We start from the raw sequence: 18,115 nt of genomic DNA, 5'->3' as shown, positions 1-18,115 counted from the left end.
GGACTTGCAAGCTAAATTTTTTCAAATCCACTACTTGTATGATGAAAAATTTTATGTATCTTTACTCTTTTATTAAAATTATTATTCCGTTATAGTTACAATATCTCAATACCAAATAGAACATTAAACTTAATACATTTACAATCACCAAATAATTATTAATTATCAAACATATTTTGAAAGAAAATTTTCAAACAAGTGATTGAAAAATCCAACATTGTTGTAATTATTGATAGTATAGGAAGTACAAGATAAATAATAATTGAATTAAAGTAAATGGAGGTTAGGGAAATTTATGGTTGGACTACAAGTAAAAAAAACAAAAAAGGTTTGGCTAAAGAAGTCAATTATGCATGGATTGCTTCTTTCCATTTGGCTCAATCATATCTCAATCTAAATTCATTGACAGATTAGGCTTCAAAATTTTTGTTTATTAAATTAGTAGCTATGTAAATGCGAAAACATAGTGGATGATTGTTTCTTTATAATGCCACCCTTCTTGTGTTTGAGCAAAATTTATAAACTTTTTTCATACTAATCACATCATTTGCTTATCAAGTTAGCAAGCTCGGTATTATTGCTATAGAATCATGTTTGAAGAATGAAATGTTGAGTACACCTTCTTCATTGATAATTTTCTTTCTATATATCTTTAACCATATTGTAATTCTATAAAGCTCAAAATTGTAATCCTATAAAGCTCAAAATTGTAATCATGGATTAACTTGAAATCTTACTATCGAAACTGATTCCACTTGGGTGAGATATTTTATTTTTATGCAATGGCTTCATATCAGTTCAATCAATGGCTTCATATTAACTGGATGAGCTTGAATGTGTTATCAAGTCTTATGGCTTATGAGCTTGAATGTGTTATCAAGTCTTATGGCTTCCAGATGAATTACTGAGTCACATGGCTTATCGTAAATTATTAAGGCAGAATTCAAGATAAGTAATTTTCACCGAAAATATTGTGGACTTCAAATTCAAGCTCAAGAAGATTTTTCATCTTCAATTAATCTTCAGGGGCTTAAGAATCTTCAAATACAAAGCTTCATATAGGTCTAAGAATTTGAAAGGCTTCAATCTTGATAATGATGGCTTCAGATTGGATTTTATATACTTCAATCTTGATTTAAACTTTAATAATACACTTTAATCTTGTATGCTTCAATCTTTGTTTGTAATATTAGTAATATAAATAAACAAGAAAAATATAATAACTAGCCTTATTTTTAAATGTAGAAAATTTAAATTAATGGCAACCACAAAACATATTTATAAGGCTAGTTTTATTAAATAAACAAATAAAATAAAATTATAAGAGATGAGATACCTCCAACACTAGAGATATGTGCTGATAATATGTTGTAATTATTGAGTATAGGAAGTATAAAATAAATAATAATTGAATTAAAGTAAAGGGAGCTTAGGGAAATCAATGGTTGTAGGATTCATGCTTTTCTTACTCGGATTTTGTGTCCATTACAAGCAAAGCACTCTTATTTATACTGCAATTTAACCAATCTCAAATTGCCAAGCTTAAAAAACAACAATATACTTAAAAAGTTATCTCCTGAAGGTTTTCTCTGAAAACCGAAAAGGATGAGAGGTTCTTTGAGTTATCATAACTCTGTTTTTAGTCACTCCTTTGTGAGTGAGTTTTAAGGGCCAAGGCATCACTGGCTCCACGTTTATTAGTTTAGTTTTACCAACAGAAACAAGAGTCTTTTAAAATCATTTACGGTGGTTGGTATCCAAAACAACTACCCACTTTTATTGAGGTTTTTTCGCCAGCCTTTCAGAATGGATACAGAGGAGTTAATAAAGCAGTGTAGATCTATTAGGCTAAGCGAGGAGGAAGAAGGGAAAGTAGTGTTTAAAAGTATAATGAAAATTAAAGGGAAAATTTTTTTTGACTGGCTGCCTGGTAAGGAAAGTTCTTCTTTCAAGAGAATTCAAGATAGAGAGGTTGAAACTAGCAATACAGCTAGTATGGAGAACATGGCAAGAAGTAAAAATTGAAAGTCTTGGAGATAACGATTTTATGTTTAGGTTTGGATTGAATAAAGACAAAAGGAGAATTTAGCAGGTGGACCATGGCACTTTGAAAGAGCACTTATAGTGCTTACCGAACTATCTGGGATTGGAGATATAAAGAAGCAGGACTTTAGCCACGTATCTTTCTAGGTACAAATACATGATGTACCCCTGATGTGCATGGAGAAAGAAACAGCTGCAGAACTGGGCTCGATAATTAGAAGGGTGGAGGAGGTTAAACCGAACTCATCAGGGGAATGCATAGGCAAATTTTTAAGGATGAGAATTTCAATAGACATTACGAAGCCTTTGAAAAAGATTGTTATACTGGAACATAAGGAGATGAAAGAGGAAGAAAGCACAAAAATGCAACAACGAAGATGATATTCCAATGGTGGTGTATTATAAAAGGCTCCCTGATTTTTGCTTTAGTTGTAGGCACATTGGCCAACAATACAGGGAGTGCATCCATTATAAATCCCAATCCAAGGATAAGCTAGCTTATGATCCATGGCTAAAGGCAATTACTGTTGGGGGGACTTAGCATAAGATTTCTAGGTATCCAATCCAAAAGACTAGCCTTTTAGGTGGAGTGACCTACTACCTTATAAACCCAAGCATCTCCCCTTTACTAGCCAATGTGGGACACAACTCAACAATCCCCCCCTCGAACGAAACCACCGCCGGACTCCGGTCATTTCGTCCGACACACTTGAGTTGTTCCACCACCACATTCCGGCTACTAGGGTCTAGCTCTGATACCACTTGTTGGGGGGACTTAGCATAAGATTTCTAGGTATACAACCAAAAGACTAGCCTTTTAGGTGGAGTGACCTACTACCTTATAAACCCAAGCATCTCCCATTTACTAGCCAATGTGGGACACAACTCAACAATGTTAAAGTATGAGCTTTAAACTGATTTCCAGAAGATCAACCGTCATGTCAGTTCGTGGTCTTGTTGGTATACGACAAGTCAGCCGAAACGGATACAAGCCTGTATGACAAACTTTGGTCGTCAGCCAAAGCTTTAAGTGAAAGCACGTAAATATCACGTGCTACCACTTACTCTGAACGGCATAAAAGAATGTCGTTTTGAGGCTTAATGTTAGCAAAAATTCAACACGTGTCCTGAAAGTTGTTAAAGTCAGTTACAATAGGCGGGAGAAATCTGGGATTGTTAGCCAATAAACCCAGATTACAGCTGTTTGACAGGGGGTCTTCGTGAGGGCTCTTAAGCTAGTATAAGTAGTCTTGGAGTCTGGGAAATCAGGGGGGGGCATTGCTTGTAACTTCGTCTTCATACTTGAAACTTGTTCTTGGCTATTGAATAAAAGCTGTTGCTCTGTTCTTCAGTGGATGTAGGCTGCCTCCAGCCGAACCACTTATATTTTGTTGTTCTTTGTGTATTGTTTCTGTTTGATTTCTTTGAGTGAATTGATTAAACCATTCATTAGATCTTGATTAAAGAGTTCAGTTAGATCCTGGAGAGTCTTGATTGGATATTAAGTCTGGTCTAGGTTCAACAAATTGGTATCAGAGCTATATCTCTGATCTTTGATCCAAGAAATGGGAACCTCCAAGTTTGAGGTAGAAAAATTCACTGGAGAAAATGACTTTCATCTATGGCGGCTTAAGATGAGAGCTCTGTTGGTTCATCAGGGACTGGAGGAGACTTTGGGTGATTCAAGATCTGAAAAGAAACCCAGCAAGCTTTCTGATGAAGAAATGCGAGATGCTTTAGATAAAGCTCATAGCACACTAATCTTGAGTCTGGGAGATGGAGTTCTCAGGGAAGTGGGAGACCAAATGATGCAGCGGAAGTTTAATGTTCAAAATATTCCGTTGATTCTAGAGAATATCGGAACAAAAGAACAACTAAATTCACGTTGATTCAAAAGAATACCGTGAATTTAGGGGTTAAGACTCGTTGATTCCGTAGAATACCAAGAATTAACTGTTCAAATACTCACAAAGAGATTTGAAAATTGAAATATTATTAAACTCAAAATTCTCTCCTTCAAAGGTTATAAGAGGGAGCTATTTATAGTAGTAGTAATTATCCTAATTCATGAAGGAAAAACAAAATCCTAAATTGAAAGGGAAACAAAATTCTAAATTAGAAAGGAATTTAAAAGTCTTAAACTTTAGTTAATAAGGAAACTAATCCTAGTATAATATGGATTCCTACTCTTCATCATTCCCCCCAGGGTGGAGAGAATTCGCCCGCGAATTCGGATTGTCAGCAACATCTTCATCATGATCACCTCTGTAAGGAATAAGATGCTTAACATTAAATACATCTGCAGTGCGGATATGACTAGGAAGTTTTAATATGTAGGCATTAGGATTTATCTTCTCTATAATCTCCAAAGGGCCGATTTTCCTGGCAGAAAGTTTGTTGTACTCACCAACTGAGAATCTATCTTTAGTTAGGATAACCCAAACAAAATCTCCCACTTGAAATTCCAAAGCTCGACGTTTTTTGTCTGCCATAATTTTATAACCTTCGGTCGTCTGCTTCAAAGACTCTTGCGTAGTTTCATGAATCTTCTGAAGCTGCTCAATAAAGTCTTCTGCTTTACCGCTTTTGCGAACTAAATTTGGAACTGGAGCCAAGTTAATGGGAGCTCGTGCATTATATCCGTAATTTACCTGAAAAGGGCTTAAACCAGTACTACGCTTAACTGCACGGTTATAAGTAAACTCGACTTGATATAACTTTTGATCCCACATCTTCAAGTTATCGCCAACTAGACTACGTAGATGGTTTCCTAAAGAGCGGTTGACAACTTCAGTTTGACCATCTGTTTGTGGGTGGTAAGCACTACTAAAATTCAGGCGAGTGTTAGTCAATTTCCATAATGTCTTCCAAAAATGGCTAAGAAATCGTGTATCCCGGTCAGATACTATAGACCTTGGTAAACCATGCAATCTATAGACTTCCTTGAAGAATAGGCGAGCAACAGTCAAAGCGTCTGTAGTCTTCTTGCAAGCAATGAAGTGAGCCATTTTCGAGAATCGATCAACAACAACAAATATTGAATCCATACCCCTCTGAGTGCGGGGTAATCCTAAAACAAAATCCATGCTAATGTCAGCCCAAGGTTGTGTTGGAATCGGTAGCGGCATATATAACCCAGCATTAGTTGCTGCGCCCTTGGAAACTTGACAAATGCGACAAGTCTCGATATAGTGATAGATTTCACGCCTCATAGTAGGCCAAAAATAAGTGTTGGCTATTAGAGCCAGAGTTTTGTCACGACCCATGTGCCCTTCATTATGTAACTCTGCAATGATTTTCAATCTCAAACTTGAGTCAGGAACACACAACTGATTACTCTTGAAAAGGAATTTGTCATGTAAATGATAATCTGAGCGAAACCCTGCAACAACGTCTTCTAGTATAGGAGCAAAGTAAGGATCAGAAGCATATAACTCTCGAAATGTGTCAAATCCAAGAACTTGATTATGCATCTGTGTCAATAAAGAAGTTCGTCGACTAAGTGCATTTGCTACCTGGTTGGATTCACCAGAGGTATGCTTCACCACAAAAGTAAATTGTTGAAGGAATGCTGTCCACGTGGCATGTCTGTGAGAGAGTTTGTCTTGACTATTGAGGTATTTTAACGCGGCATGGTCAGTGTATAAAACAAAGTCTTTATGAATTAGATAATGTCGCCAATGTTTTAACGCTTGGACTACTGCGTAAAATTCCACGTCGTAAGTGCTATAGTGTGCCTTTGCTCCATTCAACTTCTCACTAAAATAAGCTATAGGCTTACCTTGTTGGCTAAGAACAGCTCCAATGCCGACCTTAGAAGCATCACAATGTACCTCAAAAGTGAGCGAAAAATCTGGTAGAGCAAGTACTGGGGCAGTAATCAACTTTTCTTTGATAATCTCGAATGCCTTAGTAGCTGTCTCTGTCCAAGAGAATTTTCCTCCTTTCATGCAATCCGTGATTGGTGCCATAATAGTACTGAAATGAGGAATGAATCGCCTGTAAAAAGAGGCCAATCCATGGAAACTTCTGGTGGCGGATAAAGTAGTTGGCGGAGGCCAATCTCGAATAGCATCCACTTTTGATTGGTCAACAGATATACCATCTTTCGACACCACATATCCCAAAAATAATACTTTCTCTGTTAAGAAAATACACTTGTTTACTGTTGTGTATAAACTTGCTGCTCTTAAGGCTGAAAGCACTTCTCTCAAATGTTGTAGATGTAACTCGTGGCTGGTGCTATATATAAGTATATCATCGAAGTAAACAACCACAAACTTTCCAATGAAAGGGCGAAGAACTTGATTCATGACTCGCATAAAAGTACTCGGAGCATTGGATAAGCCAAACGGCATTACCAACCACTCGTATAACCCTTCGCGAATTTTAAAAGCTGTTTTCCATTCATCTCCAGGTCGTATTCGAATTTGATGGTAGCCACTTTTCAAATCAAGTTTGGTAAAAATTGTTGCTCCACTGAGTTGATCTAACAAGTCATCTAATCGAGGGATTGGAAAACGATATCGAACTGTAATTTTATTGATAGCTCGACTGTCCACGCACATCCTCTAAGAACCATCTTTCTTTGGAGTCAATAAAGCAAGGACTGCACAGGGACTAAGACTTTCACGGATAAATCCCTTTTCTAGTAACTCTTCTACTTGGCGCCTTAATTCCTCATGTTCTGTAGGACTCATACGATAATGAGGTCGATTTAGTAGTGTAGAACCTGGTACCAAATCAATTTGGTGTTGTATATCCCGAAGAGGTGGTAAAGCCTGTGGTAGCTCCTTGGGGAACAAATCTTGAAATTCCGCCAGAATAGGTGTCACAGCTTCAGGAATCTTTGAATTACCGTTACTCTCTTTTCCCAATAAAATGTAGATTCTCTTTGTCTCTGCTACAACATCTATAAATTGCTTCTTGCTTAACAAATAATTACCCAAGTCTTGCTGGAGAGTAAACTCCTTGTTAGGTAGGAGAACGATCTTGGTGTTGTTAAACATAAAGCTGTAGGTGTTTCTCTTCCCATCATGCACTACGTTTCGATCATATTGCCAAGGTCTACCCAGTAATAGATGACAAGCATCCATAGCCACAACATCACACCAAATTTTGTCTTTATAAATTGAACCAATGGATAAGGAAACTAAACAACATTTCGATACTGTCACTTGATTCCCCTTCTTCAGCCATGTGAGCTTGTATGGAGTTTGATGAGGTTCTGTCTTTAAATTTAGCTTTGTTATGGCTTCTTCTGAAATGACATTCTCGCAACTGCCGGAGTCTATGACCGTACGACATACTTTACCCCCAATTGTGCAAGTAGTCTGAAAGATATTTTGTCGTAGCCACTTGTCTTTGTCTTGACCTTTAGGAGTGAAGAATGCACGGTTCACGATCAACATTGGTCCGCTATCACCATGTTCTTCAACAGATTGAGCGCTACCATTACTATCAAAAGTTGGTTCTACAGCAAACTCTTCAGTTTCTTCCTCCTGATAGTCTTCGCTTTCCTTTGTGCCTACGAATAAGCCTTTACCATATTTTCCTCCCTTTTTACATTCTGTCATTCGGTGCCCATTTTCTCCGCAATTAAAACAGCGTAATCCCGAACCCGAGGATTGGGTTTTGCTGCTTTGACCGATTTCACTAGGCTTACTAGTTTTATTTGGAGGATTTGGAGGAGTGAAAAGTACGAAATTGGGAAGTCGGGTTTGAATTATCACGAACAACACTTCGAGCACCCCGAAAGCTTGAGTCATTAGTACGTCGACTAAATTGCTTCTCCAACTGCAAGGCTTGTTGGTGTGCCTCTGAAACAGAGTATGGGTCAAGTAAATTTAATTGGTCTTGAAATTGAGATCGTAGGCCTCCAATATAGCGGGAAACCTGTTGCTCTTCTGTCTCTGTCAAGTTATTGCGTGCCACCAACCAATGGAATTCTGTAGTGTAATCATCCACTGATCGATTACCTTGCCTTAAATTCTGTAGCTGTTGGTATAACAGTTTGGCGTAATTATGAGGCAAGAATGCTCCACGCAAGTGCTTCTTGAACTTTTCCCAAGAATCAATCTTCTTTTTGCCTTGCCTAATCCTTGTGAGCTTAGTTTGTTGCCACCAAGCTGCTGCTCTTCCACGAAATCGAGTTGCAGCAAGCGAAACTAGTTTATTTTCAGGAACTTCTTTGTATTCGAAAACTTCCTCAATGGCGTTAATCCAATCCAATAATTCTTCAGGTCGACCACTTCCTTGAAATTCGGGAATGTCAATTCTCAACCCAGATTCCCATCTTCTGTCATCAGTAGACTCAGTTCTAGGTCAACGCCCAGAGAATGGGTTAGCAAAGCTTCCACTTGATTTGTCTTCACGTTCTGGAGTACGATGGCGTTCGTCAAGTAACTCTGCCATTCGTGCCATTTGTGCAGCTAACATATCAATTCTGGCTGTCATACTAGCCAGGGATTCATCTTTCAAAACATCTTCATGATTGTAAGTTGTAGTATGAGCATCACGAGCTTTTCTTGGAGGCATTTTTTTTTTAAATTCGGGTTTAAAAAGGTAGTGGGGCTAAACTGAAAGTAAATAAAAATTTTAGGCCGAAACTGTAATTAAGCAAAAGTTTTAGATTTCCGATGACAGTGGTCAGAAATCGAGTAAGGATGGGTGGATCTGAAAGATTTTGGGTTGGTAAGTATGATGGTGGTGGTGGTTTGTCTGAAAAAGTTATGTTTGTTTTTTTTTTTTTTAAGCTAAATGAAAAAAATCAAAAAGGGAAAAAGGAAAGGTTTTGTGGTAGATGAAGTTAGATTGGTGATACCAGGTTTTGCTCTGATACCAAACTGATGCAGCGGAAGTTTAATGTTCAAAATATTCCGTTGATTCTAGAGAATACCGGAACAAAAGAACAACTAAATTCACGTTGATTCAAAAGAATACCGTGAATTTAAGGGTTAAGACTCGTTGATTCCGTAGAATACCAAGAATTAACTGTTCAAATACTCACAAAGAGATTTGAAAATTGAAATATTATTAAACTCAAAATTCTCTCCTTCAAAGGTTACAAGAGGGAGCTATTTATAGTAGTAGTAATTATCCTAATTCATGAAGGAAAAACAAAATCCTAAATTGAAAGGGAAACAAAATTCTAAATTAGAAAGGAATTTAAAAGTCTTAAACTTTAGTTAATAAGGAAACTAATCCTAGTATAATATGGATTCCTACTCTTCATCACCAAACTACTGCTGCAGGCCTCTGGAAAAAACTTGAAGACCTATATACCAAGAAGTCTCTAACCAAAAGACTTTGTACCAAAAAGAGGTTGTATACTTTGCAAATGGAGGAAGGAAGCTCCCTGGCAACTCACATTGATAACTTTAACAAAATCATCTTGGATCTTGAAGATATCAATGTGAGTCTTGAGGATGAAGACAAGGCAATAATCTTGTTATCATCTCTCCCACCATCATATGAACACTTTGTAGATACATTGCTTTATGGAAGGCAGTCAATATCAATGGCTGATGTAAAGGATTCTCTCAGCTCTAAAGAAGTCACAAAGAAGGCAGAAACAAAAGCTGGGGAAGGTCTGATGGCAAGAGGAAGACCTGAGAAGAAAGATTACAACAAAGGGAAGAAAAGAGACAAGTCAAAGTCCAAGAATAAAAATCTGAAATGCTTTCACTGTCACAAGGAAGGGCATTTCAAGAGGGACTACCCAGATAGAAAGAACAAGGGAAATGAAGGGCATGGGAAGAATGGTGATGCTGCTGTTGCATCAGAAGATGAAGGCTATGACTCAGCTGGTGTCATTTTGGCTTCTGAAACTCAGACAAACAGTAAGTGGATTCTTGATTCTGGATGTTCATATCACATGTGCCCTGATCAAAATCTTTTTACTACTTATAATGCTTTTAATGGAGGTGAGGTTCTGATGGGGAATAACACAATGTGTAAGGTTGTTGGGTTAGGAACCATTAGATTTAAGATGTTTGATGGGATGATTAGGGAGCTAAGAGATGTGAGGCATATTTCTGATCTAAAAAGGAATTTAATATCTCTAGGCACTCTAGATCAAATTGGATGCTCCATTAAGGTTGAATCTGGAGTAATGAAGATTGTTAGAGGGTCTATAGTGGTTATGAAAGGGAATAAGCAAAATGGCTTATATGTGCTTCAAGGCACTACTGTAACTGGGGATGTTAGTATCTCAGCAAGTTTGAGTTTGGATAAAACTCTCATATGGCATCTAAGGTTAGGACATATGAGTGAAAATGGGCTAAAAATTCTAGAAAAACAGGGAGTCTTAGGGGATGATAAGTTGGGGTCTTTAGAGTTCTGTGAGGTATGTGTCCTAGGCAAGTCCTCAAGAACTAGTTTCAAAACTGCAGTGCATAACACAAAAGGGACCCTAGATTACATCCATTCAGATCTGTGGGGACCATCACAGATTGTCTCTCTAGGTGGAGCAAAATACTTTCTCTCTTTTATAGATGATTACTCGAGGATGGTATGGGTTTATGTCTTGAAAGGTAAAGATGAAGTCTTCGAGAGGTTCAAACAATGGAAAGCATTGGTGGAAACTCAGAGTGGTAGGAAGATTAAGAGACTGAGGACTGATAATGGGCTTGAATTCTGCAACAAACAGTTTGATGATTTCTGCAAACTCAATGGCATAGCAAGACACAAAACAGTGAGTTACACTCCACAGCAGAATGGGCTAGCAGAAAGAATGAACAGGACTTTGATGGATAAAGTCAGATGTTTACTGATCCATTCAAAGCTTCCTCAAACACTGTGGGCTGAAACTTTGATGACATCATGTTATCTAGTGAATAGAAGTCCATCCAATGCCCTAAACTTCAAGACACCAGTAGAAATGTGGTCAGGAAGGGCAGCAAATTATTCAAATCTTAAGATTTTTAGTTGTCCAACTTATGCACATGTCAAGCAAGGGAAGCTGGAGCCAAGAGCACTGAAATGTGTATTCTTGGGTTATCTTGAAGGTGTCAAAGGTTATAAACTCTGGTGCACTGAAATGAAGCCACCAAAGTGCATAGTCAGCCGAGATGTAGTCTTCAATGAGTCAGAGATGTTAATGAAAGGACATCAAAAGGATCCTGCTAAACCAAAAGGAGGACTTGACTCACAGGGACAACATTTGAAGGTGGAGTTTAAAGGAAAATCAGCTCTGGACTACCATGATGAAGCTGAAGACATGGAGAGAGAAGATGCTGAAGATATCAGTGAAGCTTCTGGAACTCATACAGATATTCAAGACTATCAACTGGCAAGAGACAGATAAAGGAGAGTTATCAAAACACCTAAGAGGTTTGCATATGTAGATTTGATTGCATATGCACTAACAGCAGCCCATGAACTAGACAATGATGAGCCCAAAACCTACAGAGAAGCTGTTTCAGGAAAGGATGCAGATAAATGGATAAAAGCTATGAAGGATGAAATGGAGTCATTACACAAAAATAACACTTGGAAGCTTGTAAAAAGGCCAGAAAACAAAAGGGTAGTAGGCTGTAAATGGGTTTACAAGGTCAAGCAGGGTATACCAGGGGTTGAATCCATGAGATATAAAGCTAGGCTAGTTGCCAAAGGCTACACACAGAGAGAGGGGATTGATTTCACAGAAGTCTACTCACCTGTAGTTAGACATACCTCAATAAGAATGATCCTAGCTCTGGTTGCAGTTCATAGCATGCATCTTGAGCAGATGGATGTTAAGACTGCATTTTTACATGGTGAGCTTGAAGAACAAATAGTAATGTCTCAACCTGAAGGCTTTGAAGACCAGTCAAATGGTGATTGGGTATGCCTTCTGAAGAAATCACTTTATGGCCTCAAGCAGTCCCCAAGACAGTGGTATCTCAGGTTTGACAGCTTTATGATGAAACTTTGTTTTCAAAGGTGTAATCTAGACTGCTGTGTTTATTACAAAGAGATATCAGGGGATATGGTTTATCTAATTCTGTATGTGGATGATATGCTCATTGCCAGCAAAAGCATAGAACATATAAACTTTCTGAAACAACAACTCAAAGGTGAATTTGAGATGAAGGATCTGGGACCAGTTAAAAAGATACTTGGAATGCAGTTGATCAGAGACTGGAAATCTGGCACTTTGTTTCTTACACAGGAGGAATATATCAGGAAAGTACTTGATAAGTTTGACATGACTACTGCCAAACCAGTGCAAACACCATTACCAGCTCACTTCAGATTATCAGAACAGCAGTGCCCAACAGCTGATACTGACAAGTCTGAAATGATAAAGATACCTTATGCAAGTGTTGTAGGCTGCTTAATGTATGCCATGGTGCTCACCAGACCTGATATAGCACATGCAGTCAGTGTGGTCAGTAGATATATGTCCAATCCTGGAAAAGAACATTGGAAGGCTGTAAAGTGGATACTCAGGTATCTAAGGGGAACTTCTGGGCATGGTCTGATATATGGGGGACAGAGAAGAGATGACAGTTTAATTGTGGGATATGTGGATGCTGATTATGCAGGGGACTTGGATAGAAGAAGGTTTTTAACTGGTTATCTCTTCACATTCAACAATTGCACAATAAACTGGAAATCACAACTACAGAGTGTAGTGGCCTTGTCCACAACTGAAGCAGAGTACACAGCTGCTGCTGAAGCCATAAAAGAGGCAATATGGCTGAAGGGTATGTTGAAGGAGCTTGGAGTCAATCAGAGGTCTGTGGTGATACATTGGGATAGCCAAAGTGCTATATGCCTAAGCAAGAATCAAACACACCATGAAAGAACCAAACACATTGACATTAAGGTGCACTTCATCAGGCTGGAAATCTCAAAAGCAACTGTAATGCTTCAGAAAATCCATACAGATGACAATGTTGCAGATATGTTAACTAAAGCTGTTCCAGGAGCTAAATTCAAATTCTGTTTGGATTTGGCTGGCATCTGTGATAACTAAATTACAGATGGTGGGAGAGAAGAGTAGCAGGTCATGAGAGTTTTAAGCTCAAGGTGGAGAATGTTAAAGTATGAGCTTTAAACTGATTTCCAGAAGATCAACCGTCATGTCAGTTCGTGGTCTTGTTGGTATACGACAAGTCAGCCGAAACGGATACAAGCCTGTATGACAAACTTTGGTCGTCAGCCAAAGCTTTAAGTGAAAGCACGTAAATATCACGTGCTACCACTTACTCTGAACGGCATAAAAGAATGTCGTTTTGAGGCTTAATGTTAGCAAGAATTCAACACGTGTCCTGAAAGTTGTTAAAGTCAGTTACAATAGGCGGGAGAAATCTGGGATTGTTAGCCAACAAACCCAGATTACAACTGTTTGACAGGGGGTCTTCGTGAGGGCTCTTAAGCTAGTATAAGTAGTCTTGGAGTCTGGGAAATCAGGGGGGGCATTGCTTGTAACTTCGTCTTCATACTTGAAACTTGTTCTTGGCTATTGAATAAAAGATGTTGCTCTGTTCTTCAGTGGATATAGGCTGCCTCCAGCCGAACCACTTATATTTTGTTGTTCTTTGTGTATTGTTTCTGTTTGATTTCTTTGAGTGAATTGATTAAACCATTCATTAGATCCTGATTAGAGAGTTCAGTTAGATCCTGGAGAGTCTTGATTGGATATTAAGTCTGGTCTAGGTTCAACAATTACAATGGTTAACCGGTTAAAGCAAATTAAGAAGAAGAATAGCTGGAATTCAGAGTGTAGCCAGCCCAAAACAAAAGTTCCAGATGGTACAAATACAAAATTAATTCCGAGCATAGGTAGCAAGAAACAACATGACTTAGAGGAGCAAGGAAGAGAAGAAAGTTTGAACCAAGTTCGAACGAACCCAGGTTTAAATAAATCCTTACCCGAAAGACAACTGAATCATGGGGTGTTGAAGATCATTTAATGCAGGGGGCTACAAAACTGAGAGAGCAGGAGGACAGCTACTAGGGATGGCAACTGCATCGCTCCATAATGGATATCCACAATATCCATCCAATTGGATCGGATAATATTCATCCAAAATTTTTTGGATATTGAAATGGATATTTTAAAATTATATCCAGATGGATATGGATAATTATTTTTACCCAATGGATATCCGTTTAACCCAACACAAGTTTAAAAAATTTTAATTTTATAAAATTAAAAATAAAAAATATAATAAACAAACAATTGAAAAAATATTATATTAACTAGTGAAAATTTTAAATTCCTCTTATATTAAAAACTAAAATTTTCAAAATTACCCTTTAATTTTTTAACTTATTTAATATTATTAATAATTATTATTTTATTTTATTAATTTAATATTATAAATAGACTTCCACCGGAAAGTCGTCGGACCACCACCGGACCTTGCCGGATCACCGTCGGACATCGCTGGAATGTCGCCGGACCACCACCGGACCTCGCCGGAAGGTCGCCGAACCACCACCGAAATTCGCTGGAAGGTCGCCGAACCGCCGCCACCGACCACCGAACCGCCATTTTATTATATATATATATTATTACTAATATAAATAGTTTAATAGCCAAATTTGATATTGGATTAACTATTTTATATTATTATTTTTATATAATAAAAATAAAATATCCATGGATATATCCATTATGGATAATTATGGATTTGTGTTTGGATGAATATTATCCATCCATAATTAAATATTTGCCATCCCTAACAGCTACCTAGGAAAGCAGAATCAGGCTGACAATAGTACGGCTTGGAGGAAATGGGCAGAGGTGGGAAATAGTGAACGGGAAATGAATGGGAAAAACTGAAAGCGGGAAATTTTAGATCATGAGAAAAAAAAAGGGTCAATGGTCAACTCATTCAAGTAGAAGCAAAAGGGGGAAATGGGTCAAATGCAAGCAAGTGTAGGCCCAAGAGAAGAAAATGGAAATCGTAAGCCCGAAGTGCTGAAGGAAAATAGGGAGGTAAAGATGGCCCAATGAAAATGAAAAGGCCAGCTTGCATTTTACAATGGGAAAGCCCAAATACAAAAAGAATGAAAGAAAATAGCCTAGAAAAATTCATTCTCCCCCCACGAGCTCAACCACTGAATACAGTAGGGACGAAGCTAAGAAGAGGATGAAGAGTATGAAGCTATGGAGGAAACATCACTAGTTGTTACTGAATCATCGGCGGTGGTTGGAGACCAGCCCCGCCGACAACCATGAAACTCGTAAGCTAGAACATTTGAGGATTGGGGAAGGACCAAACGTTCGGAGAAGCTCAGGAAATTCTCCATGAGCATAAACCCCAAATTTTGTTTCTCTGTGAGACAAAAATGACGCAAAAATAAATGAGGAGTAAGAATGATGCTTTGCATTTTCTGAGCTGTTTTGCAGTAAGTAGAGAGGGAATGGGAGGTGGCTTGGCGATGTTACGGAGTTCTGAAGTTGTGGTGGAGATTAAATCATACAGCCTTCACCATATCAATGTTGTGGTTCATAGTGAAAGTGGTAGCTATTGGCAATGTATTAGTGTATATGGGCATCCGGAGTTAGCTCAGAAATAGCACACATGGGAATTATTGAAAAGGTTAGCAAACTTGTCTTCCTTGTCGTGGCTATGTTTTGGGTATTTTAATGAAGTCCTTAATTTAAATGAAAAGTTAGGAGGAAAAGAAAGGCAAGTAAACATGGTAGCTGAGTTTAGGGAAACTCTAAGAGAATGTGATTTGGTGGACTTGGGATTCATTGAGTATCCATTTACTTGGTCAAATAGAAGATTTGGTGCCCAACTGATTAAAGAGCGACGAGATAGATTTCTATGCAATAAAAGTTGAGGTAATTGTTTCTAAGAAAAAACGGCTCAGAACTTAGTTACTTGGAGCTCTGATCACCACCCAATTTTGATAGAAGTTGTGGAAAAAGGAAAGGGGCTGAGATGCATTATAAGAGCTTTTCACAGAGTCCACTACGAGGACATGTGGAGCCCATGCGAGAGATGTAGGGAGATTGTCAAGCATGAATGGAAAGACATCAGCTGTTGGAACAGAGGAAACCATGTTGACAGATTTAACAGATCCCCCAAGACGAGTAACAGGCGAGATGAACAACTTCTTAGACCATAAATTTATGGAAGAGGATGTCTCAAATGCCCTTACTCATATGTTCCCCACCAAAGCTCTGGGGCCAGATGGTCTTCCAGCAGCCTTTTTTCAAAGGCATTGGAGCTCAGTCAAAGAATAAGTGCTCACTGCTTGCACATTTTCAACGAAGGAGGTAGCACAACTCCCTTAAATCACACTTACATTGCTTTGATTCCTAATATGCAAAACACTAGAAAGGTGTCTGATTTTAGGCCAATTAGCCTTTGTAATGTTATTTATAGGATTATGGAAAAAAAACAACGGCAAATAGGCTTAAACATGTTCTGAATGATAATATCTCCTCAACCTAAAGTGCATTCATTCTGAATAGATTAATCATGAATAATGTAATCATAGCCTATGAGTGTCTCAGTAAAATTAGACATAGCAAGGGGAAAAAGATTGAGCTGGTAGCTCTTAATTTAGACATTAGCAAAGCATATGATAGAGTCGTGTGGAGCTTCCTAAAATGTACTATGCAGAAACTAGGTTTCTCCCCAAATTGGGTGAATTTAGTTATGAAATGTATCTCTGCAACAAGTTTTTCAGTGTTGATAAATAGTGTGGCCACTGGTATAATCTACCCTTAAAGAGGTTTAAGGTAAGGATGCCCCTTATCACAATACCTCTTCATCATATGTGCAAAGGCTTTTTCAAATTTACTTATGCAGGTAGAAAAAGACAAGTTAATTCATGGATTAAAGTTCAATAGAGCTCTATCCAATTCTCATCTTTGTTTGCAAACGACGGCTTAATCTTTTCAAGAGCTTCCACTGCAGAGTGCAGAAACTTAAAAAAGGTTTTTGATGTCTATGCAGCAGCCTCGGGTCAAATCTTCAATTACGAAAAGTTCTCAATGTTTTTTAGTAGCAACACTGATAGGTGGCAGATGAAGGAGATCAAGAGCATTTTCAACCTGAATGTCGTATCAAAACATGAGAAGTACCTTGGGCTGCCATCCATGGTAGGGAGAAGGAAGATCAGTTTCTTCAACGACATTAAGCTAAGAGTTCTTAGTAAGTTAACCAGCTGGCAAAATAAATTTTTTTCTTGCGGGGGGAATGAAGTTCTTATTAAAGTTGTAGCTCAAGCGGTGCCAGGGTATGCTATGAGTGTTTTCAAAATGCCTCTAAGCATTTGCGAAGACATTCAAAAAGTTATAGCTAGATTTTGGTGGGGAGGCTCGGAAGATCATATGAGCATTCATTGGGTAAGGTGAGAGCGATTGTGTCATGCAAAAATTAGAAGAGGCTTAGGGTTTAGAGATTTTTCCAGCTTTAATCAAGCTTTAATTGCGAAACAAGGGTGGAGGATCCTACAAAATCCAAAAGCTTTGGTGACACAGATTCTAAAAGCTAGATATTTCAAGCATTCAAGCTTTATGGAAGCAAAATTAGGCTCAAATCCTCTGTTTGTTTGGAGAAGTATTTTATGGGATAGGCAACTTCTTCATAGAGGATTAAGATGGAGGATTGCAAATGGAGAGCAAGTTTTTATTTATAAGAGCAACTAGATTCCACAGCCTGAAACGTTAAAACCCTTTTCCTCCTAGATTTTGCCCTTAAGCTCAGTTGTAGCTAACTTGATCAGTATCCAACAATGGAGGGAGGATGTTATTATTCAGAACTTCTTAAAAGAGGATGCAGCCAAAATTCTAAGAATTCCCCTACCAATGGTTCCACAGTTAGATTAGCTAGTATGGCACTTTTGCTAAGGATGAAAGCTATTCAGTCAAGAGTGGGTATCAAATAGCACTAAATCTGAAATTTCCAGAGGGTGTCGACAGCTCAGATAGATCAAAAACAAATTGGGGAGTTATTTGGTCTAGAGAGATTCTAGAAAAAATCAAGGTGTTTATATGGAGAGCAACTCAAAACTTGCTACCAACAACTTACAACCTGTGGAAAAATGAATGTCATCAAGGAACCAATGTGCTGGAGATGTCAAAGTGAAGGGGAAGATATTTTTCATGCTTTGG

At 38.1% G+C, this 18,115-nt stretch overlaps 1 protein-coding gene across 1 annotated transcript; it reads right to left on the bottom strand.

Moving 5' to 3' along the window:
* Window positions 1–7,713: 7,713 nt before the first annotated feature.
* Window positions 7,714–8,580, bottom strand: LOC127899900 (uncharacterized). The gene is made up of 2 exons (XM_052434048.1): window positions 8,450–8,580; window positions 7,714–8,362 (listed from the first exon to the last, which is right to left on the bottom strand). Exons 1-2 carry the CDS (start codon window positions 8,578–8,580, stop codon window positions 7,714–7,716), a joined length of 780 nt encoding a protein of 259 aa, XP_052290008.1.
* Window positions 8,581–18,115: the final 9,535 nt, after the last annotated feature.

This window comes from Citrus sinensis, chromosome 9 (genome assembly GCF_022201045.2).
Source record: "Citrus sinensis cultivar Valencia sweet orange chromosome 9, DVS_A1.0, whole genome shotgun sequence".
NCBI lineage: Eukaryota > Viridiplantae > Streptophyta > Magnoliopsida > Sapindales > Rutaceae > Citrus > Citrus sinensis.
The sequence above is the reverse complement of the archived record's forward strand: the minus strand, read 5'-3'. Positions and strand labels throughout refer to the sequence as shown.